General features: G+C 43.1%; 1 protein-coding gene across 1 annotated transcript in view; it reads left to right on the top strand.

Moving 5' to 3' along the window:
• LOC121005627 (transmembrane protein 132A-like) overlaps positions 1-27,873 on the top strand; it is a 779,862-nt gene that overhangs the window by 353,791 nt on the left and 398,198 nt on the right. The window contains exon 3 of the mRNA XM_040438401.1: positions 10,984-11,190. Coding sequence (XP_040294335.1) covers positions 10,984-11,190 — 207 coding nt within the window. The remainder of the gene's footprint in view (positions 1-10,983; positions 11,191-27,873) is intronic.

The following is a 27,873-nucleotide window of genomic DNA, read 5'->3' as shown; positions in this document are numbered from 1 at the left end:
ACAAGGTTACAGTCTGTTTAGAAAGGATTGTCAAAACCGGAGAGGAGGAGGGGTCTGCCTAAAGTCTGTCTAAAGCCCACACTCCGGGAAGATATAAATGAAGGACATAAACATGTGGAGTCACTGTGGGTAGAGATACATGGAGCTAAAAACAATGATAAATTAGTAATAGGAGTTTACTATAAACCACCTAATATACCAGAGTCCACAGAAAATCTACTACTAAACGAGATAGACAAGGCAGCAAATCATAATGAGGTGGTTATTATGGGGGACTTCAACTACCCAGATATAGACTGGGAAACTAAAAGCTGTACATCCCATAAAGGAAACAGGTTCTTGGCAATAGCCAAAGACAATTACCTCTCCCAACTGGTTCAGGACCCGACTAGAGGGACGGCCATACTGGACTTAGTATTAACCAATAGACCTGACAGAACAACAGATGTGCAGGTTGGAGGACACCTGGGAAATAGTGACCATAAAGTAATAACCTTCCAATTATCATTCAAAAGAGCGTTTCTACAGGGAGGAACAAAAATAACTTAAAAAAAGCTAAATTTAGCCAACTAAGAGAGGCTATAGGCCTAACTAACTGGGACAAAGTCCTCAAAAATAAAAATATAGTCACAAAATGGGATATCTTTAAAAGCATCCTAAAATCTCATTGTGAGAGGTACATACCGTATGGGAATAAAAGGTTAAGGAACAAAAAGAAACCAATGTGAATAAATAGAACTGTAAAAAAAGCAATAAATAACAAAAAGAAAGCATATAAATCACTAAAACAGGAGGGGTGCGAGGAAGCACTGAAAAACTATAAGGAACAAAATAGAACATGTAAAAAACAAATAAAAGCGGCCAAACTAGAGACCAAGAGATTACTTGCCAAAGAGAGTAAAACTAACCCTAAAATGTTCTTTAATTTATATAAATGTTAAAAAGTATAAATCTTAAGGTGCCGGCCCTGTAAAGAGTAATGAGGGGGGAGTCGCAGAGAGTGACGAGGAGAAAGCAAAGCTGTTAAATATTTTTCTCTCCAATGTATTCACTGAGGAAAATAAACTGTCAGATGAAATGCTGAATGTAAAAATAACTTCCCAATTAAAAGTGCCCTGTCTGACCCAGGAAGAAGTATAACAGTGACTTAAAAAATTTAAAATAGACAAATCGCCAGGACCGGATGGCATACACCCCCGTATCCTAAGGGAATTAAGTAATGTAATAGCCAAACCCTTATTTCTGATTTTTGTGGACTCTATACTGACAGGGAATGTTCCAAAGGATTGGCGCATAGCAAATGTGGTGCCAATATTCAAAAAGGGTCCAAAAACAGAGCCTGGAAACTATAAGCCGGTAAGTTTAACATCTGTTGTGGGTAAACTGTTTGAAGGTTTTCTTAGAGATGTTATCTTAGAGCATCTCAATGGAAATAAGCAAATAACGCCATATCAGCATGGCTTCATGAGGGATCGGTCAGGCCAAACTAATTTAATTAGTTTCTATGAGGAGGTAAGTTCTAGACTTGACAGCGGCGTATCAATGAATGTCGTATATCTGGACTTCTCCAAAGCATTTGACACTGTACCACATAAAAGGCTAGTATATAAAATTAGAATGCTCGGATTGGGAGAAAATGTCTGTATGTGGGTAAGTAACTGGCTGAGTGATAGAAAACAGAGGGTGGTTATTAACGGTACACATTCAGATTGGGTCACTGTCACTAGTGGGGTACCTCAGGGATCAGTATTGGGCCCTATTCTCTTCAATATATTTATTAATGATCTTGTAGAAGGCTTGCATAGTAAAATATCAGTTTTCGCAGATGACACTAAACTGTGTAAAGTAATTAACACTGAAGAGGACAGTATACTATTACAGAGGGATCTGGATAGATTGGAGGCTTGGGCAGAGAATAGGGATGAGCGAACCCGAACTGGATAGTTCGGGTTCGTACCGAATTTTGGGGTGTCCGTGACACGGACCCGAACCCGAACATTTTCGTAAAAGTCTGGGTTCTGGTTCGGTGTTCGGCGCTTTCTTGGCGCTATTTGAAAGGCTGCAAAGTAGCCAATCAACAAGCGTCATACTACTTGCCCCAAGAGGCCATCACAGCCTTGCCTACTATTGGCATGGCTGTGATTGGCCAGTGCAGCATGTGACCCAGCCTCTATATAAGCTTGGGTCACGTAGCGCTGCACGTCACTCTGCTGATTCAAGCATAGGGAGAGGTTGCTGCTGCGACGTTAGGGCGAGATTAGGCAGATTAACTCCTCCAAAAGACTTAATTCAGTGATCGATCTCCAGCTGTGGATCATTGAAGTGCTGATATTAAATTGCTCACTTTTTTTAGGCTGCCCAGAGCGTTTTTATATCACTTTTTTCTGGGGTGATCGGCGGCCATTTTGTGGCTTGTGGTGCACCAGCACAAGATACCACCAAGTGCATTTAACCATCAATAGTGTGGTTATTTTTTGCTATATCCTACATCAGGTGCAGGCTGAGCCTGTGTCACCCAAGTGCATTTAACCATCAACAGTGTGGTTATTTTTTGGCCATATACTACATCAGGTGCAGGCTGAGCCTGTGTCACCCAAGTGCATTTAACCATCAACAGTGTGGTTATTTTTTGGCCATATACTACATCAGGTGCAGGCTGAGCCTGTGTCACCCAAGTGCATTTAACCATCAACAGTGTGGTTATTTTTTGGCCATATACTACATCAGGTGCAGGCTGAGCCTGTGTCACCCAAGTGCATTTAACTATCAATAGTGTGGTTATTTTTTGGCCATATACTACATCAGGGGCAAGTTGAGCCTGTCACCCAGCGCCTAAAAAATAGACCTGACATTTAAATTCCTCCAAATCAGTACTGTTTTAGCTGGTCAAGTTATTTGTAGTGACCGTAAAAGCACAGTTTTTGTTCTGGGTTGAAAAAGTATTCCCAAATTTGCCATTTTCAAAATTAGTAGTTTCTGCTATATCAGGCCTACTTTAAATCTATCCCAAAAAGGGTATATTAGATTGAAGGTGCTGATAGTGTCATTCTGAAAAACTTAACACACACGCTACAGTGCAGATACAAGTCTAATTCTGTGATTAAAGGTATATCTGTCACACAGCGTGTAAAAAATAGGCCTGACATTTCTATTCAACCAAATCTGTACTGTTTTAGCTGGTCAAATTATTTGCAGTGGCCGTAAAAGCACAGTTTTTGTTCTGGGTTGAAAAACTATTCCCAAATTTGCCTTTCTTAAAATTAGTAGTTTCTGCTATATCAGGCCTACTTTAAATCTATCCCAAAAAGGATATCTTAGATTCAAGGTGCTGATAGTGTCATTCTGAAAAACTTAACACACACGCTACAGTGCAGATACAAGTCTAATTCTGTGATTAAAGCTATATCTGTCACACAGCGCGTAAAAAATAGGCCTCACATTTATATTCAACCAAATCTGTCATTACTTGTGTGCCTGTATTAGTGTAATACGGTACCTAAATAGATAGCCAGACAGTGTTAGGTGTCTGTAAAAAAAGGCCTGAATTTTAATTCAATACATTGGCCCGAATAATATTTTTCTTATTGTGGTGAACAGTAACAATGAGGAAAACAACTAGTAAGGGACGCGGACGTGGACATGGTCGTGGTGGTGTTAGTGGACCCTCTGGTGCTGGGAGAGGACGTGGCCGTTCTGCCACAGCCACACGTCCTAGTGAACCAACTACCTCAGGTCCCAGTAGCCGCCAGAATTTACAGCGATATTTGGTGGGGCCCAATGCCGTTCTTAGGATGGTAAGACCTGAGCAGGTACAGGCATTAGTCAATTGGGTGGCCGTTCACATTATCTCCCACCCAGTCTTCTGCAGAAAGCGCACAGATGGCGCATGAAAACCAAGCCCATCAGTCTGTCACATCACCCCCATGCATATCAGGGAAACTGTCTGAGCCTCAAGTTATGCAGCAGTCTCTTATGCTGTTTGAAGACTATGCTGCCAGGGTTTCCCAAGGGCATCCACCTAGCCCTTCCCCAGGGGTGGAAGAGATAGAATGCACTAACGCACAACCACTTATGTTTCCTGATGATGAGGACATGGGAATACCACCTCAGCACGTCTCTGATGATGACGAAACACAGGTGCCAACTGCTGCGTCTTTCTGCAGTGTGCAGACTGAACAGGAGGTCAGGGATCAAGACTGGGTGGAAGACGATGCAGGGGGCGATGAGGTCCTAGACCCCACATGGAATGAAGGTCGTGCCACTGACTTTCACAGTTCGGAGGAAGAGGCAGTGGTGAGACCGAGCCAACAGCGTAGCAAAAGACAAAGAGGGAGCAGTGGGCAAAATCAGAACACCCGCCGCCAAGAGACTCCGCCTGCTACTGACCGCCGCCATCTGGGACCGAGCACCCCAAAGGCAGCTTCAAGGAGTTCCCTGGCATGGCACTTCTTTAAACAATGTGCTGACGACAAGACCCGAGTGGTTTGCACGCTGTGCCATCAGAGCCTGAAGCGAGGCATTAACGTTCTGAACCTTAGCACAACCTGCATGACCAGGCACCTGCATGCAAAGCATGAACTGCAGTGGAGTAAACACCTTAAAAACAAAGAAGTCACTCAGGCTCCCCCTGCTACCTCTTCTGCTGCTGCCGCCTCGGCCTCTTCTGCTGCTGCCGCTGCCTCGGCCTCTTCCTCCGCCTCTGGAGGAACGTTGGCACCTGCCGCCCAGCAAACATGGGATGTACCACCAACACCACCACTTGCGTCACCAAGCATCTCAACCATGTCACACGGCAGCGTTCAGCTCTCCATCTCACAAACATATGAGAGAAAGCGTAAATTCCCACCTAGCCACCCTCGATCCCTGGCCCTGAATGCCAGCATTTCTAAACTACTGGCCTATGAAATGCTGTCATTTAGGCTGGTGGACACAGACAGCTTCAAACAGCTCATGTCGCTTGCTGTCCCACAGTATGTTGTTCCCAGCCGGCACTACTTCTCCAAGAGAGCCGTGCCTTCCCTGCACAACCAAGTGTCCGATAAAATCAAGTGTGCACTGCGCAACGCCATCTGTGGCAAGGTCCACCTAACCACAGATACGTGGACCAGTAAGCACGGCCAGGGACGCTATATCTCCCTAACTGCACACTGGGTAAATGTAGTGGCAGCTGGGCCCCAGGCGGAGAGCTGTTTGGCGCACGTCCTTCCGCCGACAAGGATCTCAGGGCAACATTCTTTGCCTCCTGTCTCCTCCTCCTCCTACTCAGCTTCCTCCTCCTCTTCTTCCACCTGCTCATCCAGTCAGCCACACACCTTCACCACCAACTTCAGCACAGCCCGGGGTAAACGTCAGCAGGCCGTTTTGAAACTCATATGTTTGGGGGACAGGCCCCACACCGCACAGGAGTTGTGGCGGGGTATAGAACAACAGACTGACGAGTGGTTGCTGCCGGTGAGCCTCAAGCCCGGCCTGGTGGTGTGCGATAATGGGTGAAATCTCGTTGCAGCTCTGGGACTAGCCGGTTTGACGCACATCCCTTGCCTGGCGCATGTGCTGAATTTGGTGGTGCAGAAGTTCATTCGCAACTACCCCGACATGTCAGAGCTGCTGCATAAAGTGCGGGCCGTCTGTTCGCGCTTCCGGCGTTCACACCCTGCTGCACGCCTGTCTCCGCTACAGCGTAACTTCGGCCTTCCCGCTCACCGCCTCATATGCGATGTGCCCACCAGGTGGAACTCCACCTTGCACATGCTGGACAGACTGTGCGAGCAGCAGCAGGCCATAGTGGAGTTTCAGCTGCAGCACGCACGGGTCAGTCGCACTGCGGAACAGCACCACTTCACCACCAATGACTGGGCCTCCATGCGAGACCTGTGTGCCCTGTTGCGCTGTTTCAAGTACTCCACCAACATGGCCAGTGGCGATGACGCCGTTATCAGCGTTACAATACCACTTCTATGTCTCCTTGAGAAAACACTTAGGGCGATGATGGAAGAGGAGGTGGCTCAGGAGGAAGAGGAGGAAGAGGGGTCATTTTTAGCACTTTCAGGCCAGTCTCTTCGAAGTGACTCAGAGGGAGGTTTTTTGCAACACCAGAGGCCAGGTACAAATGTGGCCAGACAGGGCCCACTACTGGAGGACGAGGAGGACGAGGATGAGGAGGAGGTGGAGGAGGAGGATGAGGATGAAGCATGTTCACAGCGGGGTGGCACCCAAAGCAGCTCGGGCCCATCACTGGTGCGTGGCTGGGGGGAAACACAGGACGATGACGATACGCCTCCCACAGAGGACAGCTTGTCCTTACCTCTGGGCAGCCTGGCACACATGAGCGACTACATGCTGCAGTGCCTGCGCAACGACAGCAGAGTTGCCCACATTTTAACGTGTGCGGACTACTGGGTTGCCACCCTGCTGGATCCCCAGTACAAAGACAATGTGCCCACCTTACTTCCTACACTGGAGCGTGATAGGAAGATGCGCGAGTACAAGCGCACGTTGGTAGACGCGCTACTGAGAGCATTCCCAAATGTCACAGGGGAACCAGTGGAAGCCCAAGGCGAAGGCAGAGGAGGAGCAAGAGGTCGCCAACGCAGCTGTGTCACGGCCAGCTCCTCTGAGGGCAGGGTTAGCATGGCAGAGATGTGGAAAAGTTTTGTCACCACGCCACAGCTAACTGCACCACCACCTGATATGGAACGTGTTAGCAGGAGGCAACATTTCACTAACATGGTGGAACAGTACCTGTGCACACCCCTCCACGTACTGACTGATGGTTCGGCCCCATTCAACTTCTGGGTCTCCAAATTGTCCACGTGGCCAGAGCTAGCCTTTTATGCCTTGGAGGTGCTGGCCTGCCCGGCGGCCAGCGTTTTGTCTGAACGTGTATTCAGCACGGCAGGGGGCGTCATTACAGACAAACGCAGCCGCCTGTCTACAGCCAATGTGGACAAGCTGACGTTCATAAAAATGAACCAGGCATGGATCCCACAGGACCTGTCCATCCCTTGTGCAGATTAGACATTAACTACCTCCCCTTAACAATATATTATTGTACTCCAGGGCACTTCCTCATTCAATCCTATTTTTATTTTCATTTTACCATTATATTGCGGGGCAACCCAAAGTTGAATGAACCTCTCCTCTGTCTGGGTGCCGGGGCCTAAATGTGTGACAGTGGCCTGTTCCAGTGGTGGGTGACGTGAAGCCTGATTCTCTGCTATGACATGAAGACTGATTCTGTGCTGACATGAAGCCAGATTCTCTGTTACGGGACCTCTCTCCTCTGTCTGGGTGCCGGGGCCTAAATATGTGACAGTGGCCTGTTCCAGTGGTGGGTGACGTGAAGCCTGATTCTCTGCTATGACATGAAGACTGATTCTCTGCTGACATGAAGCCTGAATCTCTGTTATGGGACCACTCTCATCTGCCTGGGTGCCTGGGCCTAAATATGTGACAGTGGCCTGTTCCAGTGGTGGGTGACGTGAAGCCTGATTCTCTGCTATGACATGAAGACTGATTCTGTGCTGACATGAAGCCAGATTCTCTGTTACGGGACCTCTCTCCTCTGTCTGGGTGCCGGGGCCTAAATATGTGACAGTGGCCTGTTCCAGTGGTGGGTGATGTGAAGCCTGATTCTCTGCTATGACATGAAGACTGATTCTGTGCTGACATGAAGCCAGATTCTCTGTTACGGGACCTCTCTCCTCTGTCTGGGTGCCGGGGCCTAAATGTGTGACAGTGGCCTGTTCCAGTGGTGGGTGACGTGAAGCCTGATTCTCTGCTATGACATGAAGACTGATTCTGTGCTGACATGAAGCCAGATTCTCTGTTACGGGACCTCTCTCCTCTGTCTGGGTGCCAGGGCCTAAATGTGTGACAGTGGCCTGTTCCAGTGGTGGGTGACGTGAAGCCTGATTCTCTGCTATGACATGAAGACTGATTCTGTGCTGACATGAAGCCAGATTCTCTGTTACGGGACCTCTCTCCTCTGTCTGGGTGCCTGGGCCTAAATATGTGACAGTGGCCTGTTCCAGTGGTGGGTGACGTGAAGCCTGATTCTCTGCTATGACATGAAGACTGATTCTCTGCTGACATGAAGCCTGAATCTCTGTTATGGGACCTCTCTCCTCTGCCTGGGTGCCTGGGCCTAAATATGTGACAGTGGCCTGTTCCAGTGGTGGGTGACGTGAAGCCTGATTCTCTGCTATGACATGAAGACTGATTCTCTGCTGACATGAAGCCTGTATCTCTGTTATGGGACCTCTCTCCTCTGCCTGGGTGCCTGGGCCTAAATATGTGACAGTGGCCTGTTCCAGTGGTGGGTGACGTGAAGCCTGATTCTCTGCTATGACATGAAGACTGATTCTGTGCTGACATGAAGCCAGATTCTCTGTTACGGGACCTCTCTCCTCTGTCTGGGTGCCTGGGCCTAAATATGTGACAGTGGCCTGTTCCAGTGGTGGGTGACGTGAAGCCTGATTCTCTGCTATGACATGAAGACTGATTCTGTGCTGACATGAAGCCAGATTCTCTGTTACGGGACTTCTCTCCTCTGTCTGGGTGCCGGGGCCTAAATATGTGACAGTGGCCTGTTCCAGTGGTGGGTGATGTGAAGCCTGATTCTCTGCTATGACATGAAGACTGATTCTGTGCTGACATGAAGCCAGATTCTCTGTTACGGGACCTCTCTCCTCTGTCTGGGTGCCGGGGCCTAAATGTGTGACAGTGGCCTGTTCCAGTGGTGGGTGACGTGAAGCCTGATTCTCTGCTATGACATGAAGACTGATTCTGTGCTGACATGAAGCCAGATTCTCTGTTACGGGACCTCTCTCCTCTGTCTGGGTGCCAGGGCCTAAATGTGTGACAGTGGCCTGTTCCAGTGGTGGGTGACGTGAAGCCTGATTCTCTGCTATGACATGAAGACTGATTCTGTGCTGACATGAAGCCAGATTCTCTGTTACGGGACCTCTCTCCTCTGTCTGGGTGCCTGGGCCTAAATATGTGACAGTGGCCTGTTCCAGTGGTGGGTGACGTGAAGCCTGATTCTCTGCTATGACATGAAGACTGATTCTCTGCTGACATGAAGCCTGAATCTCTGTTATGGGACCTCTCTCCTCTGCCTGGGTGCCTGGGCCTAAATATGTGACAGTGGCCTGTTCCAGTGGTGGGTGACGTGAAGCCTGATTCTCTGCTATGACATGAAGACTGATTCTCTGCTGACATGAAGCCTGTATCTCTGTTATGGGACCTCTCTCCTCTGCCTGGGTGCCTGGGCCTAAATATGTGACAGTGGCCTGTTCCAGTGGTGGGTGACGTGAAGCCTGATTCTCTGCTATGACATGAAGACTGATTCTGTGCTGACATGAAGCCAGATTCTCTGTTACGGGACCTCTCTCCTCTGTCTGGGTGCCTGGGCCTAAATATGTGACAGTGGCCTGTTCCAGTGGTGGGTGACGTGAAGCCTGATTCTCTGCTATGACATGAAGACTGATTCTCTGCTGACATGAAGCCTGAATCTCTGTTATGGGACCTCTCTCCTCTGCCTGGGTGCCTGGGCCTAAATATGTGACAATGGACTGTTCCAGTGGTGGGTGACGTGAAGCCAGATTCTCTGCTATGGCATGAAGACTGATTCTCTGCTGACGTGAAGCCAGATTCTCTGCTATGGGACCTCTCTCCAATTGATATCGGTTTATTTTTATATATTTTATTTTTTATTTTAATTCATTTCCCTATCCACATTTGTTTGCAGGGGATTTACCTACATGTTGCTGCCTTTTGCAGCCCTCTAGCTCTTTCCTGGGCTGTTTTACAGCCTTTTTAGTGCCGAAAAGTTCGGGTCCCCATTGACTTCAATGGGGTTCGGGTTCGGGACGAAGTTCGGGTCGGGTTCGGATCCCGAACCCGAACATTTCCGGGAAGTTCGGCCGAACTTCTCAAACCCTAACATCCAGGTGTTCGCTCAACTCTAGCAGAGAAGTGACAGATGAGGTTTAACACTGACAAATGTCAAGTTATGCACATGGGAAGGAATAATGCAAGTCACTCGTACATAAAAAATGGTAAATCACTCAGTAACACTGACATGGAAAAGGATCTAGGAATTTTTATAAACAGCAAACTAAGCTGCAAAAAACAGTGTCAGGCAGCTGCTGCCAAGGCCAATAAGATAATGGGTTGTATCAAAAGGGGCATAGATGCCCGTGATAAGAATATAGTCCTACCACTTTACAAATCGCTAGTCAGATCACACATGGAGTACTGTGTACAGTTCTGGGCTCCTGTGAACAAGGCAGACATAGCAGAGCTGCAGAGGGTCCAGAGAAGGGCAACTAAAGTAATAACTGGAATGGGGCAACTACAGTACCCTGAAAGATTATGGAAAATTAGAAAATTAGGGTTATTCACTTTAGAAAAAAGACGACTGAGGGGAGATCTAATTACTATGTATAAATATGTCAGGGGTCAGTACAGAGATCTATCCCACCATCTATTTATCCCCAGGACTGTGACGAGGGGACATCCTCTGCATCTGGAGGAAAGAAGGTTTGTACACAAACATAGAAGAGGATTCTTTACGGTAAGAGCAGTGAGACTATGGAACTCTCTGCCTGAGGAGGTGGTGATGGTGAGTACAATAAAGGAATTCAAGAGGGGCCTGGATGTATTTCTGAAGTGTTATAATATTACAGGCTATAGCTACTAGAGAGGTTATTGATCCAGGGAGTTATTCTGATTGCCTGATTGGAGTCGGGAGGGAATTTTTTATTCCCCTAAAGTGGGGAAAATTGGCTTCTACCTCACAGGTTTTTTTTTTTGCCTTCCTCTGGATCAATTTGCAGGATGACAGGCCAAACTGGATGGACAAATGTCTTTTATCGGTCTTATGTACTATGTTACTATGCTCTCGCACTTTTTCCCCCCAGTATTTTGCATGTCCCAGTTTTATTTCCACAAGTTAATTATCCCTTTTTTTTTTTACAGAATATTCCATGGAAAATACTGGGAGATCGACTGCAAGGGATTCAAGGTGAGGTTGTTTGTGGAGAGGTATCTCCCTCTGATCCTGTGGCACGTGTATTGTTTCATCGTTCAGGGATCGATAGTCACTCAAGAGTATCTGAGGATCAGTGTGTGACAGTACAAGTGGCACGTGAATCAATGATTGTTCAAGGATCTTGCAGATTACAAGTGAGTGGTTGTCTTTATTACTTTACTGTTATGTTTGTTTATTAGGGTGCTGCCACACATTCAGATTTCATGATGTGGTTTTGAAAACCAAAACCAGGAATTAATTCAAAAAGGAGAAGTGACATTTGTCCTTAAAGGGGTTGTCTCAATTCAGCAAGTGACATTTATCATGTACAGAAAGTTAATACAAGCCACTTACTAATGTATTGTTATTATCCATATTGCTTCCTTTGCTTGCTTGATTCATTTTTACATCACATTATACACTGCTCATTTCCATGGTTACGAGCACCCTGCACTCCATCAGTGGTTGCTGTACACTGTATGAAAAAGCGCCGGCCCATCTGGCGGCTCGGACCATGAGAGTGTACATGGAATAGTGCTTTTTCATGGGATAGTACATGGGATAGTATGCAAAAATGACCACCACTGATGGATTGCAGAGAGTCGGAACCATGGAAACGAGCAGTGTATAATGCAAAGGAAGCAATATGGATTATAACAATAAATTAGTAAATGCCTTGTATTAACTTTGTCTACATGATAAATGCCATTTGCTGAAGTGAGACAACCCCTTTATTACCTTTACTTTTATGGTCTATTTATTTTTATTTTTTTCTACTAAACCTGCATTTAGAAATCTGAATATGTGGCCGTCCCCTCAGGGTGTATTCACACAAACTAGTAATGTGCTTTGGTGTCAGTAACTGAGCAGTAAAACTGCACACAGTTAACTGCAAATTCCTGTTTTTGTTAGGCCCCTTTCACGCGGGCGAGTTTTCCATGCAGTTGCAATGCGTGACGTGAACGCATTGCACCCGCACTGAATCCTGACCCATTCATTTCAATGGGACTGTCTACATGAGCGATGTTTTTCACGCATCACTTATGAGTTGCATGAAAATCGCAGCATGTTCTATATTCTGCGTTTTTCACGCAACGCAGACCCCATAGAAGTTAATGGGGCTGCGTGAAAATCGCATTGCATCCGCAAGCAAGTGCGGATGCAATGCGATTTTCACGGATGGTTGCTAAGGAGATGATGTGAATAAATAGGGATAAACCCCGTTAAAGTCCATTTACTTTATTATTTTCCATTATAACATGGTTATAATAGAAAATAATAGCATTGTTTAATACAGAATGCTAAGTAAAATGACCATTGAGGGTTAAAAAAAGAATTAAAAAAATTACTCACCTCATCCACTTGATCGCTCAGCGGTTATCGTCTTCTTTCTTCTTCTTGTGGTGAGCGCGGTGACGTCAGCGCAGGTCCTGCTGAATGAAGATAGAAGGTTATTTTATCTTCATTCAGCAGGACCTGCGCTGATGTCACCGCGCTCACCAAGTGGATGAGGTGAGTAATTTTTTTTATTATTTTGTTAACCCTCAATGGTCATTTTACTTAGCATTCTGTATTAAAGAATGCTATTATTTTCTGTTATAATGGAAAATAATAAAATCTACAGAACACCGAACCCAAACCCGAACTTCAGTGAAGAAGTCCGGGTTCGGGTCTGGGGACCAACATAAATTTTTTTATCATGCGCGTGCAAAACGCACAAAATGGGTGTTTTTTTAAAAACAGAATATAACAGCAGTATTTACCGCTTGTATTAGATTGTCAGAAATGCAGCAAAGGCCGTATATATAGCATCTTGCACAAAATTTGTGTTTTTTTAAAACCAGAACAGAACAGCAGTATTTAACGCTTGTATTAAATTGTCAGACATGCAACAAAGGCTGCAAATGTAGTATCTTGCACAAAATTGGTGTTTTTTTAAACCAAAATATAACAGCAGTATCTAACGCTTGTACTGGACTGTCAGAAAAGCAGCAAGGCCCGCAAATGTAGTATCTTGCACAAAATTGGTGTTTTTTTTTAACCAGAAAATAACAGCAGTATTTAATGCTTTTATTGGACTGTCACAAATACAGCAAAGGCCGCAAATGTAGTGTCTAACACAAAATGGGTGTTTTTTTTAAAATAAAATATAAAAGCAGTATCTAACGCTTGTATTGGACTGTCACAAATGCAGCAAAGGCCGCAAATGTAGTGCCTTGCACAAAATGGGTGTTTTAAAAAAAAACTAGAATATAACAGCAGTATCTTACTCTTGTATTGTCTCAAATGCAGCAAAGGCCGCAAATGTAGTATTTAGCACAAAATGTGTGTTTTTTTATAAACCAGAATATAACAGCAGAATTTAATGTAGTATCTTGCAAAAAATGGGTGTTTTTTTTAAAGCAGAATATAACAGTAGTATTGAACGCTTTTATTGGACTGTCAGAAATGCAGCAAAGGCTGCAAATGTAGTATCTTGCACAAAATGGGTGTTTTTTTGAAACCAGAATATAACAGCAGTATTTAACGCCTTGTATTAGACTTTTAGAAATGCAGCAAAGGCTGCAAATGTACTATCTTGTACAAAATGGGTGTTTTTTTAAAAATCTGAATATAATAGCAGTATATAACGCTTGAATTGGACTGTCAGATATGTAGCAAAGGACGTAAATATAGTATATTGCACAAAATGGGTGTTTTTTTTTAAACCAGAATATAACAGCAGTATTTAACGCTTGTATTGGACTGTCACAAATGCAGCAAAGGCAGCAAATGTATCTTGCATAAAATGTTTTTTTTTTTAAAACTAGAATATAAAATCAGTATCTAACGCTTGTATTGGACTGTCACAAATGCAGCAAAGGCCGCAAATGTAGTGTCTTGCACAAAATGGGTGTTTTAAAAAAAACTAGAATATAACAGCAGTATCTAACTCTTGTATTGTAATATTCACAAATGCAGCAAAGGCCGCAAATGTAGTATCTTGCATAAAATGGGTGTTTTTTCAAAACTAGAATATAACAGCAGTATCTAACGCTTGTATTGGACTGTCTCAAATGCAGCAAAGGCCGCAAATGTAGTATCTAGCACAAAATGTGTGTTTTTTATAAACCAGAATATAACAGCAGTATCTAACTGTCACACATGCAGCAAGGGCTGCAAATGTAGTATCTAGGAAAAAAATGGGTGTTTTTTTTTAACCAGAATATAACAGCAGTATTGAACGCTTTTATTGGACTGTCACAAATGCAGCAAAGGCCGCAAATGTAGTGTCTTGCAAAAAATGGGTGTTTTTAAAAAAAAAAATAGAATATAACAGCAGTATCTAACTCTTGTATTGTATTGTCTCAAATGCAGCAAAGGCCGCAAATGTAGTATTTAGCACAAAATGTGTGGTTTTTTTTATAAACCAGAATATAACAACAGAATTTAATGTAGTATCTTGCAAAAAATGTTTTTTTTTTTTTTAAAGCAGAATATAACAGCAGTATTGAACGCTTTTATTAAACTGTCAGAAATGCAGCAAAGGCTGCAAATGTAGTATCTTGCACAAAATGGGTGTTTTTTTGAAACCAGAATATAACAGCAGTATTTAACGCCTTGTATTAGACTTTTAGAAATGCAGCAAATGTACTATCTTGTACAAAATGGGTGTTTTTTTTTAAATCAGAATATAATAGTAGTATATAACGCTTGTATTGGACTGTCAGAAATGCAGCAAAGGCCGCAAATGTAGTATTTAGCACAAAATGTGTGTTTTTTTATAAACCAGAATATAACAGCAGTATCTAACTCTTGTATTGTATTGTCTCAAATGCAGCAAAGGCCGCAAATGTAGTATTTAGCACAAAATGTGTGTTTTTTAAAAAAAAACAGAATATAACAACAGAATTTAATGTAGTATCTTGCAAAAAATGTTGTTTTTTTTTTATAGCAGAATATAACAGCAGTATTGAACGCTTTTATTGGACTGTCAGAAATGCAGCAAAGGCCGCAAATGTAGTATTTAGCACAAAATGTGTGGTTTTTTTATAAACCAGAATATAACAACAGAATTTAATGTAGTATCTTGCAAAAAATGTTTTGTTTTTTTTAGAGCAGAAAATAACAGCAGTATTGAACGCTTTTATTAAACTGTCAGAAATGCAGCAAAGGCTGCAAATGTAGTATCTTGCACAAAATGGGTGTTTTTTTGAAACCAGAATATAACAGCAGTATTTAACGCCTTGTATTAGACTTTTAGAAATGCAGCAAAGGCTGCAAATGTACTATCTTGTACAAAATGGGTGTTTTTTTTTAAATCAGAATATAATAGTAGTATATAACGCTTGTATTGGACTGTCAGAAATGCAGCAAAGGCCGTAAATATAGTATCTTGCACAAAATGGGTGTTTTTTTTTTAAACCAGAATATAACAGCAGTATTTAACGCTTTTATTGGACTGTCACAAATGCAGCAAAGGCCGCAAATGTAGTGTCTAGCACAAAATGGGTGTTTTTTTAAAATAAAATATAACAGCAGTATCTACTGCCTGTATTGTAATGTCACAAATGCAGCAAAGGCCGCAAATGTAGTATCTTGCATAAAATGGGTGTTTTTTTAAAACTAGAATAGATACTGCTGTTATAACGCTTGTATTGGACTGTCTCAAATGCAGCAAAGGCCGCAAATGTAGTATTTAGCACAAAATGTGTGTTTTTTATAAACTAGAATATAATAGCAGTAGCTAACTCTCACACATGCAGCAAGGGCTGCAAATGTAGTATCTAGCAAAAAATGGGTGTTTTTTTTAAACCAGAATATAACAGCAGTATTGAACGCTTTTATTGGACTGTCAGAAATGCAGCAAAGGCTGCAAATGTAGTATCTAGCACAAAATGGGTGTTTTTTTTAAACCAGAAAATAACAGCAGTATTTAACGCTTGTATTGGACTGTCAAAAATGCAGCAAAGGCCGCACATGTACTATTTTGTACAAAATGGGTGTTTTAAAAAAAAAAACAGAATATAACAGCAGTATCTAAAGCATGTACTGGACTGTCAAAAATGCAGCAAAGCCTGCAAATGTAGTATCTTGCACAAAATAGATGTTTTTTTTTAAACCAGAATATAATATCAGTATTTAGCGCTGGTATTGGACTGTCAAAAATGCAGCAAAGGCCGCAAATATATTATCTAGCACAAAATGGGTGTTTTTTTGAAACCAGAATATAACAGCAGTATTTAACGCTTGTATTAGATTGTCAGAAATGCAGCAAAGGCCGCAAATGTACTATCTTGTATAAAATGGGTGTTTTTTTAAAAACAAGAATATAACAGCAGTATATAATGCTTGTATTGGACTGTCAGAAATGCAGCAAAGTCTGCAAATGTAGTATCTAGCACAAAATGAGTGTTTTTTTAAAACCAGAATATAACAACAGTATATAACGCTTGTATTGGACTGTCGGAATTGCAGCAAAGGCTGCAAATGTAGTATCTTGCACAAAATGGGTGTTTTTTTAAAACCAGAATATAACAGCAGTGTTTAACGCTTGTATTGGACTGTCAAAAATGCAGTAAAGGCCGCGCATGTACTATCTTGCACAAAATTGGTGTTTTTTTTAAAAACCAGAATATAACAGCAGTATCTAATGCATGTATTAGACTGTTGTAAATGCAGCAAAGGCTGCAAATATAGTATCTTGCACAAAATGGGTGTTTGTTTTTTAAAACCAGAATATAACAGCAGTATCTAATGCATGTACTGGACTATCAGAAATGCAGCAAAGCCCGCAAATGTAGTATCTTGCACAAAATGGGTGTTTTTTTTAAACCAGAATATAATATCAGTATTTAGCGCTTGTATTGGACTGTCAAAAATGCAGCAAAGGCCGCAAATATATTATCTAGCACAAAATGGGTGTTTTTTTGAAACCAGAATATAACAGCAGTATTTAACGCTTGTATTGGACTGTCAGAAATGCAACAAAAGCCGCAAATGTAGTTTCTTGCACAAAATTGGTGTTTTTTAAAACCAAAATATAACAGCAGTATTGAACGCTTTTATTAGACTGTCAGAAATGCAGCAAAGGCCGCAAATGTAGTATCTTGCACAAAATGGGTGTTTTTTTAAAACTAGAATATAACAGCAGTATTTAACGCTTGTATTAGACTGTCAGAAATGCAGCAAAGGCCGCAAATGTACTATCTTGTACAAAATGGTTTTTTTTTTTAAACCAGAATATAACAGCAGTATCTAACGCTTGTATTGGACTGTAACAAATGCAGCAAAGGCCGTAAATGCAGTGTCTTGTACAAAATGGGTGTTTTTTTCAAAACTAAATATAACAGCAGTATCTAACGCTTGTATTGGACTGTCACAAATGCAGCAAAGGCCGCAAATGTAGTGTCTTGCACAAAATGGGTGTTTTTCTTGAAACTAGATTATAACAGCAGTATATAATGCTTGTATTGTATTGTCTCAAATGCAGCAAAGGCCGCAAATGTAGTATTTAGCACAAAATGTGTGTTTTTTTTTATAAACCAGAATATAACAGCAGTATCTAACTGTCACAAATGCAGCAAGGGCTGCAAATGTAGTATCTAGCAAAAAATTTGTGTTTTTTTTTAAAACCAGAATATAACAGCAGTATTGAATGCTTTTATTGGACTGTCAGAAATGCAGTTAAGGCTGCAAATGTAGTATCTTGCACAAAATGGGCGTGTTTTTTAAACCAGAATATAACAGCAGTTTCTAACGCTTGTACTGGACTCTCAGAAATGCTGCAAAGCCCGCAAATGTAGTATCTTGCACAAAATGGGTGTTTTTTTTAAACCAGAATATAACAGCAGTATCTAACGCTTGTATTGGACTGTCGAAAATGCAGCAAAGGCCGCAAATGTTAAATTTTGCACAAAATTATATATTTTTTTTAAACTGAATATAACAGCAGTATTGAACGCTTTTATTGGACTGTCAGAAATGCAGCAAAGGCTGCAAATGTAGTATCTTGCATAAAATGGGTGTTTTCTTTAAACCAGAATATAATAGCAGTATCTAACGCTTGTATTGTTCTGTCACAAATACAGCAAAGGCCGCAAATGTGGTGTCTTGCACAAAATGGGTGTATTTTTAAAACTAGAATATAACAGCAGTATTTAACGCTTGTATTGAACTGACAGGAAATGCAGCAAAGGGCACAAATGTATTATCTTGCACAAAATTTTAGTTTTTTTTTTTACTGAATATAACAGCAGTATTTAAGCTGTATTGGACTGTAAGAAATGCAGCAATAGCCGCAAATGTAGTATCTTGCACAAAATGGGTGTTTTTTAAAACCAGAATATAACAGCAGTATCTAACGCCAGTACTGGACTGTCAGAAAAGCAGCAAAGGCCGCAAATATAATATATCGCTCAAAATGGGTGTTTTTTTTAAACCAGAATATAACAGCAGTATCTAACGCCGGTACTGGACTGTCAGAAAAGCAGCAAAGGCCGCAAATGTAGCATCTTGCACAAAATTGGTGTTTTTTTTAAACCAGAATATAATAGCAGTATCTAACGCTTGTATTGGACTGTCACAAATGCAGCAAAGGTAGCAAATGTAGTATCTAGCACAAAATGGGTGTTTTTTTAAAACCAGAATATAACAGCAGTATTTAACGCTATTATTAGACAGTTAGAAAAGCAGCATAGGTCGCAAATATAATATATTGCACAAAATGGGTGTTTTTTTAATACCAGAATATAACAGCAGTATATAACGCCTGTATTGGACTGTCACAAATGCAGCAAAGGTCGCAAATGTAGTGTCTAGCACAAAATGGGTGTTTTATTCAAAACAAAATATAACAGCAGTATCTAACGCTTGTATTGGACTGTCACAAATGCAGCAAAGGCCGCAAATGTATTGTCTTGCACAAAATGGGTGTTTTTTTAAAACTAGAATATAACAGCAGTATTTAACGCTTGTATCGAACTGTCAGGAAATGCAGCAAAGGGCGCAAATGTATTATCTTGCACAAAATTTTAGTTTTTTTCTAAACTGAATATAACAGCAGTATTTAAGCTGTATTGGACTGTAAGAAATGCAGCAATAGCTGCAAATGTAGCATCTTGCACAAAATGGGTGTTGTTTAAAATCAGAATATAACAGCAGTATCTAACGCTTGTACTGGACTTTCAGAAAAGCAGCAAAGGCCGCAAATGTAGTATCTTGCACAAAATTGGTGTTTTTTTTAAACCAGAATATAATAGCAGTATATAACACTTGTATTGGACTGTCACAAATGCAGCAAAGGCCGCAAATGTAGTTTCTAGCACAAAATGGATGTTTTTTTTAAACCAGAATAAAACAGCAGTATTTAATGCTAGTATTAGACAGTTAGAAATGCAGCAAAAGCTGTAAATATAATATATTGCACAAAATGGGTGTTTTTTTTTACAACCAGAATATAACAGCAGTATCTAACGCTTGTATTGGACTGTCACAAATGTAGCAAAGGCTGCAAATGTAGTATCTAGCACAAAATGTGTGTTTTAAAAAAAAAGAATATAACAGCAGTATTTATTTGTCACAAATGCAGTAAATGCTGCAAATGTAGTGTCTTGCACAAAATAGGTGTTTTCTTAAAACCAGAATATAACAGCAGTGTCTAATGCTTGTATTGGACTATCACAAATGCAGCAAAGGCAACAAATGTAGTGTCTTGCAGAAAATGGGTGTTTTTTTAAAACCTGAATATAACAGCAGTATCTAACGCTTGTATTGGAATTTCACAAATGCAGTAAAGGCCACAAATGTATTATCTAACACAAAACGGGTGTTTTTTTTTCCAACCAAAATATAACAGCAGTATCTAACGCCTGTTTTGGACAGTCACATAAGCAGCAAAGGCCGCAAATGTAGTTTCTAGCACAAAATGGGTGTTTTTTTTAAACCAGAATATAACAGCAGTATTTAATGCTAGTATTAGACAGTTAGAAATGCAGCAAAAGCTGTAAATATAATTTGTGGTCGGGGCTACCCCTGAACCGGGACCCTAACTAGTAGTTAACTAAACGGTTTGATTTGTGCCGTAACCGCAACGTCGTAGAGATGACTGAAGGAGGCCATCCCCTGGTGAGATGATGAAAAGGAGGGTGGGAAGGGTGGGTGTGTTGAGCAGACGTAGGATGTAGGGGAGGGGGAAAAGAGCCTAAATACCGTGGCATAGCCCCTCCCACAAATACAGGCCAATAAATCGGCCTTAAAACTTGTGGTCGGGGCTACCCCTGAACCGGGACCCTAACTAGTAGTTAACTAAACGGTTTGATTTGTGCCGTAACCGCAACGTCGTAGAGATGACTGAAGGAGGCCAAAAGCAAGCTACCAGAAAACTTTATTAACGAACCGCATTTATAGTACAAGATTCTGACAGGCGTGAGACATTTCAACGTTCGGGTGAGGTATGTATCGGGAATAACAGGAGGAGTGCCAGCGCCCTAACTTTCTGATGACATGAGCAGGAACTCGGTTCTTGGATGCTGCAGAAGCGGCGCCAATCCGAAAGGAGTGGCCGGAGACGGATGCCAGGTCTAAGCCTAGGTTGGCCATCAGGGAGCGGACATGTGAAACAAATTGGGAGCTCGTGAGGTGTGCTGCATTGAACGGCAAAAGTGGCCTCTGAGGTGATGAACTGTCAATAGTGCTTAACAATTTGTGTAACACTTGAACGGGGCACCAGAGGTGAGTGGTTGGGTACTACGTGATCTGGGTAGGAGGGCCTGTCTGTGAAGTTTTGGTGCACACGAGCGAGAGAATGAAATTGTCAGTGTCAGTCTTCAGTTGTCCGACAGTCAGATACCTGCGGCTGCTACGGGCTGAGGTAAACTCCCCTGGTCTCAGGAAGCCATAGAAAGCCAGGTATATGGCTGCTTTTATCACTAAACTTTGCTGGGCTCCGAAAGGGCTACGGTCTAACATGGCAGACAACTGACGAAATATTTGCCCGGTGACGGCCTGGCGGCCCGGCCGCGTGTTAGGATTGCATTTCTCAAGTCCCCTAAGTGTAGCCTTGACTACGTGAATGGAGAACAGTGAGGGAGCTTCTGGTTGACTGGAGGCTCGGAAATACTGTACACCGGCTAAGTAAGACTTAACTGTGGAGTGCGACAAATTCAACTTAGAGTGACAATAACCAATGAAGGCCAGGATGTAGTCGGCTGCGACCAAGGGGTAAATCTCACAGGAAGCTGAAGACTGAAGAAACCCTGGCAGTGTCTTGACTTCGTCAGGCCATACGTCCGCTAGCCAATGTGTGCCAAAAATGGCTGCGAATCCAGAACTGGGAGCTGCATCAGAGAAGACTATAGGGGAACTATTGGACACCACCGGGATGAGGAGAGAAATACCATTCCAGCTACTGAGAAAATAGTCCCACATGGCTAAGTCAGCTACTATTTGATCGTCAAGGCATACGAGGCTGTCTTGGGAGGGAGCTGAAGGAAGGAGAGCTAGTAGTCGTGACACAAATGGCCTACCTTGGGGCATGACTCTCATAGCAAAATTTAACATGCCTAAAAGAGACTGTAATTCAACTTTTTTAATGGTTCTGGTCTGCGTGAAATTGTGGAGGGTGAACCTAATCCTGTCCAGTTTGTCTTCCGGTAATTTAGCGACCATGTTTACTGTGTCCAGAATGATACCTAAGAAAGTAATAACTGGGGACGGACCTTCAACCTTTTTTGGGGAAACGGGAATGTCAAGTTGGTGAAAACAGTTCAGCGGCGACTGCAGTGTTATTGGATTGGACTCGGGGCGTTCCAACAACAGAAAGTCGTCTAAGTAATGAATAACAAAACTACAATGGAACTCGTTCACTAGTATCCAGTGGAGAGCCTGGGCCAGTTTGTCAAACAACCAAGGACTGCTTTTTGAACCGAAAGTGAGCTTAGAGGCAAAATAATAAAGATCTCTCCACTTTATACCATGCCACTGCCATAAAGTGGGAATGATGGGGAGTAGCTTAAAGGCATCGGATATATCAGCTTTTGACAGAATAGAGTTACGTCCTAACTGCAGTATAATGGCGATGGCCTGATCTATGGAGGAGTATTTCATGCTGACTTCTTCGGAGGGTATGAGAGAGTTAATGCTGGGGGTGGAGTGACCGTGTGGGGCTGACAAGTCAATGATCAACCTTTGTTTGTTACTGAATTTGCCTGTGACTACGCCTATGGGGCTGACTCTCCACCGCGCAAAAGGAGGAGAAGAAAAGGGGCCTATTAGAAACCCCTTAGTCAACTCGATGGAAATCAGTTCATCCACTGCCTGAGGGTGAAGCTCCGCTGACAATAAATTCCGGCACTCGTAAGACGATTCGGGTAAGGCGATTAGGCCAGTGTGGAAACCTGATCTAAACCCTGTCATGAGGAACTGTACGAAGCTAGGGTCGTGGTGGTTGCGTAGGAAGTGCAGCAGACAATCAACGTTAAGGACACTCAGATACGACTTATCTGCTTTTAATGTACAGACTAACTTGGGATGGGCTCTGAAACAATTCACACAAACATGTAACAGCCTACACTGACTATAATTACAGGAGGAAAAATTTAAATTATTACAGATCTGTGATCTGCCGAGATATTGAATGGGCCTTCCCAATTTGTCGACTAAACCTGAGGTATTCTGGGGATCAGGGTGCCTAGACAGCTGTGCGGGAGGGCTAGTATCGGCACTTGAGGCAGCCCTGTGACACCATTCTGCTGTGTGGTAGATAGATTGACACAGAGAACAAGCAGGAGCTCTAAGACCAGCAAAGTGTCTGTAAAATATCTCAGTGTCGATATTAGCCCAATTTGTGAGAAACTGAAATTGACTGAGGGCCGCCGCGGCCTTAGCTGAAAAAGAGCAGTGATAATCGTAGAACGAACTACCACCATATTTGTACCCTAATTCGGTCACCCTAAACAAATAAAGATCTAACTCTTCCCTGCAGTCGGGCCGTACGGAACAAATCACGTCTCTATACAGGCTGAAAGCTAAAAGGAACTCCTGTTAAGCCTGAGATCGCGGCCCCTGAGTACTACTGAGACATCACCGCACGCGATGACTTTGCTGTCAGAGAAATCCCGAGTAGCAATCAACAGGGAAGCCAAATTGACGTCCCTGCCTTCCAGAATATCTTTTCTGATGTTGGCCGGTATGAAATGAGCGGGGGTGATATTAGGAACCGAGACTGTCGTACCGGTACACCCCGCTGCGGATGTGGACGGGATAGCCAACTCTGGACCCGGAGGAGTGAGAACGGCACCCCGGGACTCGACTGTGTCCAATCTGGATTGGATGTCCGTGACTGATGACGTAAGATTATTTAGCATGAGATGAATCTGAGCGAGCGAGGTCTGGACTGTGGCCATCGAGACTTCCTCCTGACGTTGAGGACTCGCAGAAGACATGAGAAGGCGGTATAATTCCGCCTTTCTGGCTGATGCTGTAAATGGGATACCCCTCTTGGACAGCTCTGCCATCAACCTCGGTATGGTCCAACTCCGTAGTGACGGGATGCTACCCGCTTCGGACAACCTGGCGGTATTTTCATTGACCGAGGCCTCCATGATGTCAGAGGCATGAGACATGATCCTGTGGATACAGTACGTGAGAATGAGGCACAACACGGGAACCGGGACTGGACACCAGTGACAACGCTACCACCGAACGACGTGGAGTGCGTAGGCATGCCAACGTGAATAACGTAACCCTGTGATCAATGAATACCGCCACCGTCAAACTGAGCTGACTTACCCACAGCGCGGAAGAAGCAAATAGCGGGAATGAAGAGAATATCTAAATAAAACCGTGAGATTTTTTTATTTTTTTTTTAGACAACGAAAATGAGAAGGTGAAACTAGCACTGAAAACTGCCCTATACTACCTGTTGGAAATGACGGTGGACCTGAAAGGAAGCAACGTCCCTGGAGAGAAAATGGAGAAAACATACATAAACAGACAAGGAACGGCTGAACACGACTGGAGATGTGAACGTGATTGACGAACAAAACGTGCGTACGATGCGTAAACTACGGAGGTTTGGAAACGAAATGACGTAGTGAATGCGTACTAGAGGTGACTGAACATACCTAATAAAGTGTGCAGGGCAGTTTGTTTCATCCGTAATACATATATATATATATACACATACACCATCGTGCCAATTCAACCTCCTTTATTTTTTTATTTTTTTTCAGTAAAACAGTGTAAATAAGTAAATGTGAGACACCCCCTTTTTATTTTATTTTATTTTTTTACTGCAGTAGCAGGAGTGACCACCAGAGGGTGCTCACTCACAAGACCTGCTACACCCTGTGTATTGAGCTCCCCGTCCTGCATTCTCAGCTGCGGCCACCGGGGGCGAATGGAGCCAAACAGGAAGGAGCTCGGGACGCCGACTGAACTGGAGCAAGCGGCCGGTGACTGCAGGAGAGGACACCAGACGGAGAGGACACCAAGGTAAGTACAACAAACCCGACCAAATAACCTGCCTCACTAATGGCACAGCGGCCTGTGCCAGACATTTGCGAAAAAATTCGGGACCGCGCTGACCCCTGCACCCTGCCTAAACTGCCGCGTGGGAGCCGATGCATCCAGGCAGTTCGCTCCGGTGCAGCGTGACTCCCCCTTACCTGGGGAGTCGGCGCTGCCGGCCGGACTTTGAGCAACGGGCCGCTGACTGAGGCGGCAACTTACCTGGAAGGCGGGCGAACGAGTTAGACATGAAAACAGTGGACACAGCGCACGGTGTGGATAGGGAGCAGTAAAGCAACCGACCAGACGCACACAGATATGGCCACGATCTGTGTTGAGCAGACGTAGGATGTAGGGGAGGGGGAAAAGAGCCTAAATAGCGTGGCATAGCCCCTCCCACAAATACAGGCCAATAATTCGGCCTTAAAACATATTGCACAAAATGGGTGTTTTTTTTACAACCAGAATATAACAGCAGTATCTAACGCTTGTATTGGACTGTCACAAATGTAGCAAAGGCTGCAAATGTAGTATCTAGCACAAAATGTGTGTTTTAAAAAAAAAAAGAATATAACAGCAGTATCTATCTGTCACAAATGCAGTAAATGCTGCAAATGTAGTGTCTTGCACAAAATGGGTGTTTTCTTAAAACCAGAATATAACAGCAGTGTCTAATGCTTGTATTGGACTATCACAAATGCAGCAAAGGCAACAAATGTAGTGTCTTGCAGAAAATGGGTGTTTTTTTAAAACCTGAATATAACAGCAGTATCTAACGCTTGTATTGGAATTTCACAAATGCAGTAAAGGCCACAAATGTATTATCTGACACAAAACGGGTGGTTTTTTTTACAACCAAAATATAACAGCAGTATCTAATGCCTGTTTTGGACAGTCACATACGCAGCAAAGGCCGCAAATGTAGTGTCCTGCACAAAATGGATGTTTTTGTTTAAACCAGAATATAACAGCAGTATTTAACACTTGTATTGGACTGACGGAAATGCAGCAAAGGCCGTAAATGTAGTAGTTTGCACAAAATGGGTGTTTTTTTTAAACCAGAATATAATAGCAGTATATAACGCTTGTGAAATCAATGTAAGAGAGGAAGTAGACAGCGGCACTCACCCGTGTGTTCACAAAATCAGCAGCTTTATTTCCAACATAGCATCAGGCAGGGGGCGGACAATTCTAAAGCACGCATTGAACAGCGGCGGCCGTTTCGCGCTACATGCGCTTCCTCAGGCTGTGCATCAATGCGTGCTTGCGCATCACTCCTTTTAATGTTGTCATGGAAATTAACAAGCCAGGCTGCATCTACATAAAGAGGATGACTAGAAAAGATATCTGTATAAAAACAATACATGTGTAACAATCAAGGATTATAAACAATATGAGCAATACAAAAATGTATTTATGAGTAAAGTACTAAAGGAAGGGGCTAAGATCATTCCTATCATTTAATCCAAGTTCCCCCAGGGCTTGTGTGCGTATGATACACCTAGCCTCTCTCTGCAGGAGGAGGCGATGTCTATCCCCCCTTCAGAGGAGTGGACACAGTTTCTAAACCAGAGAAGGAGATACAGCTAATATCACCACCATGGGCTTCTCTTATATGTTCTATAAGCCTTGGGCATCCTTTCCCTGTCTTAATGGAGTTAAAATGCTCCCTGACTTGTTCAAAAAGACATCTGATGGTCTTACCAATACAGAAACGTCCACATGTGCACAGTAATAAATATACTACATGTGTACTCCGACAGTTAATAAAGGTATTGACTTTATGTTGGATACCAGCAAATTCAATACACTTTTTCTGGGAATTACTAGTGCACAGTGAACAACTACCACACCTGAAGTTGCCTTTAGGTATATTACTTTTGAGCCAATTCTTGCTCTTATCAGGTTGTTACCTACTCCTGACAAGTTTACTTTGACAGTGTGGCTCCTTCGGAAGGAAATCAAAGGTTTCTGTCTAGGGATGAGCGAACCCGAACTGTATAGTTCGGGTTCGTACCGAATTTTGGGGTGTCCGTGACACGGACCTGAACCCGAACATTTTCGTAAAAGTCTGGGTTCGGGTTCGGTGTTCGGCTCTTTCTTGGCGCTTTTTGAAAGGCTGCAAAGCAGCCAATCAACAAGCGTCATACTACTTGCCCCAAGAGGCCATCACAGCCTTGCCTACTATTGGCATGGCTGTGATTGGCCAGTGCAGCATGTGACCCAGCCTCTATATAAGCTTGGGTCACGTAGCGCTGCACGTCACTCTGCTGATTCAAGCATAGGGAGAGGTTGCTGCTGCGACGTTAGGGCGAGATTAGGCAGATTAACTCCTCCAAAAGACTTAATTCAGTGATCGATCACCAGCTGTGGATCATTGAAGTGCCGATATTGAATTGCTCACTTTTTTTAGGCTGCCCAGAGCGTTTTTATATCACTTTTTTCTGGGGTGATCGGCGGCCATTTTGTGGCTTGTGGTGCGCCAGCACAAGCTACCACCAAGTGCATTTAACCATCAATAGTGTGGTTATTTTGTGCTATATCCTACATCAATGCAGGCTGAGCCTGTGTCACCCAAGTGCATTTAACCATCAACAGTGTGGATATTTTTTGGCCATATACTACATCAGGTGCAGGCTGAGCCTGTGTCACCCAAGTGCATTTAACCATCAACAGTGTGGTTATTTTTTTGGCCATATACTACATCAGGTGCAGGCTGAGCCTGTGTCACCCAAGTGCATTTAACCATCAACAGTGTGGTTATTTTTTGGCCATATACTACATCAGGTGCAGGCTGAGCCTGTGTCACCCAAGTGCATTTAACCATCAATAGTGTGGTTATTTTTTGGCCATATACTACATCAGGGGCAAGTTGAGCCTGTCACCCAGCGCCTAAAAAATAGGCCTGACATTTCTATTCCTCCAAATCAGTACAGTTTTAGCTGGTCAAATTATTTGTAGTGACCGTAAAAGCACCGTTTTTGTTCTGGGTTGAAAAACTATTCCCAAATTTGCCATTCTCAAAATTAGTAGTTTCTGCTATATCAGGCCTACTTTAAATCTATCCCAAAAAGGATATCTTAGATTCAAGGTGCTGATAGTGTCATTCTGAAAAACTTAACACACACGGTAGTGCAGATACAAGTCTAATTCTGTGATTAAAGGTATATCTGTCACACAGCGCGTAAAAAATAGGCCTCACATTTATATTCAACCAAATCTGTACTGTTTTAGCTGGTCAAATTATTTGTAGTGACCGTAAAAGCACGGTTTTTGTTCTGGGTTGAAAAACTATTCCCAAATTTGCCATTCTCATAAATAAGTAGTTTCTGCTATATCAGGCCTACTTT

This window comes from Bufo bufo, chromosome 6, assembly GCF_905171765.1.
Source record: "Bufo bufo chromosome 6, aBufBuf1.1, whole genome shotgun sequence".
Classification (NCBI taxonomy): domain Eukaryota; kingdom Metazoa; phylum Chordata; class Amphibia; order Anura; family Bufonidae; genus Bufo; species Bufo bufo.
Note: the sequence above shows the minus strand (reverse complement) of the source record. Positions and strands in the feature narration are given on the sequence as shown.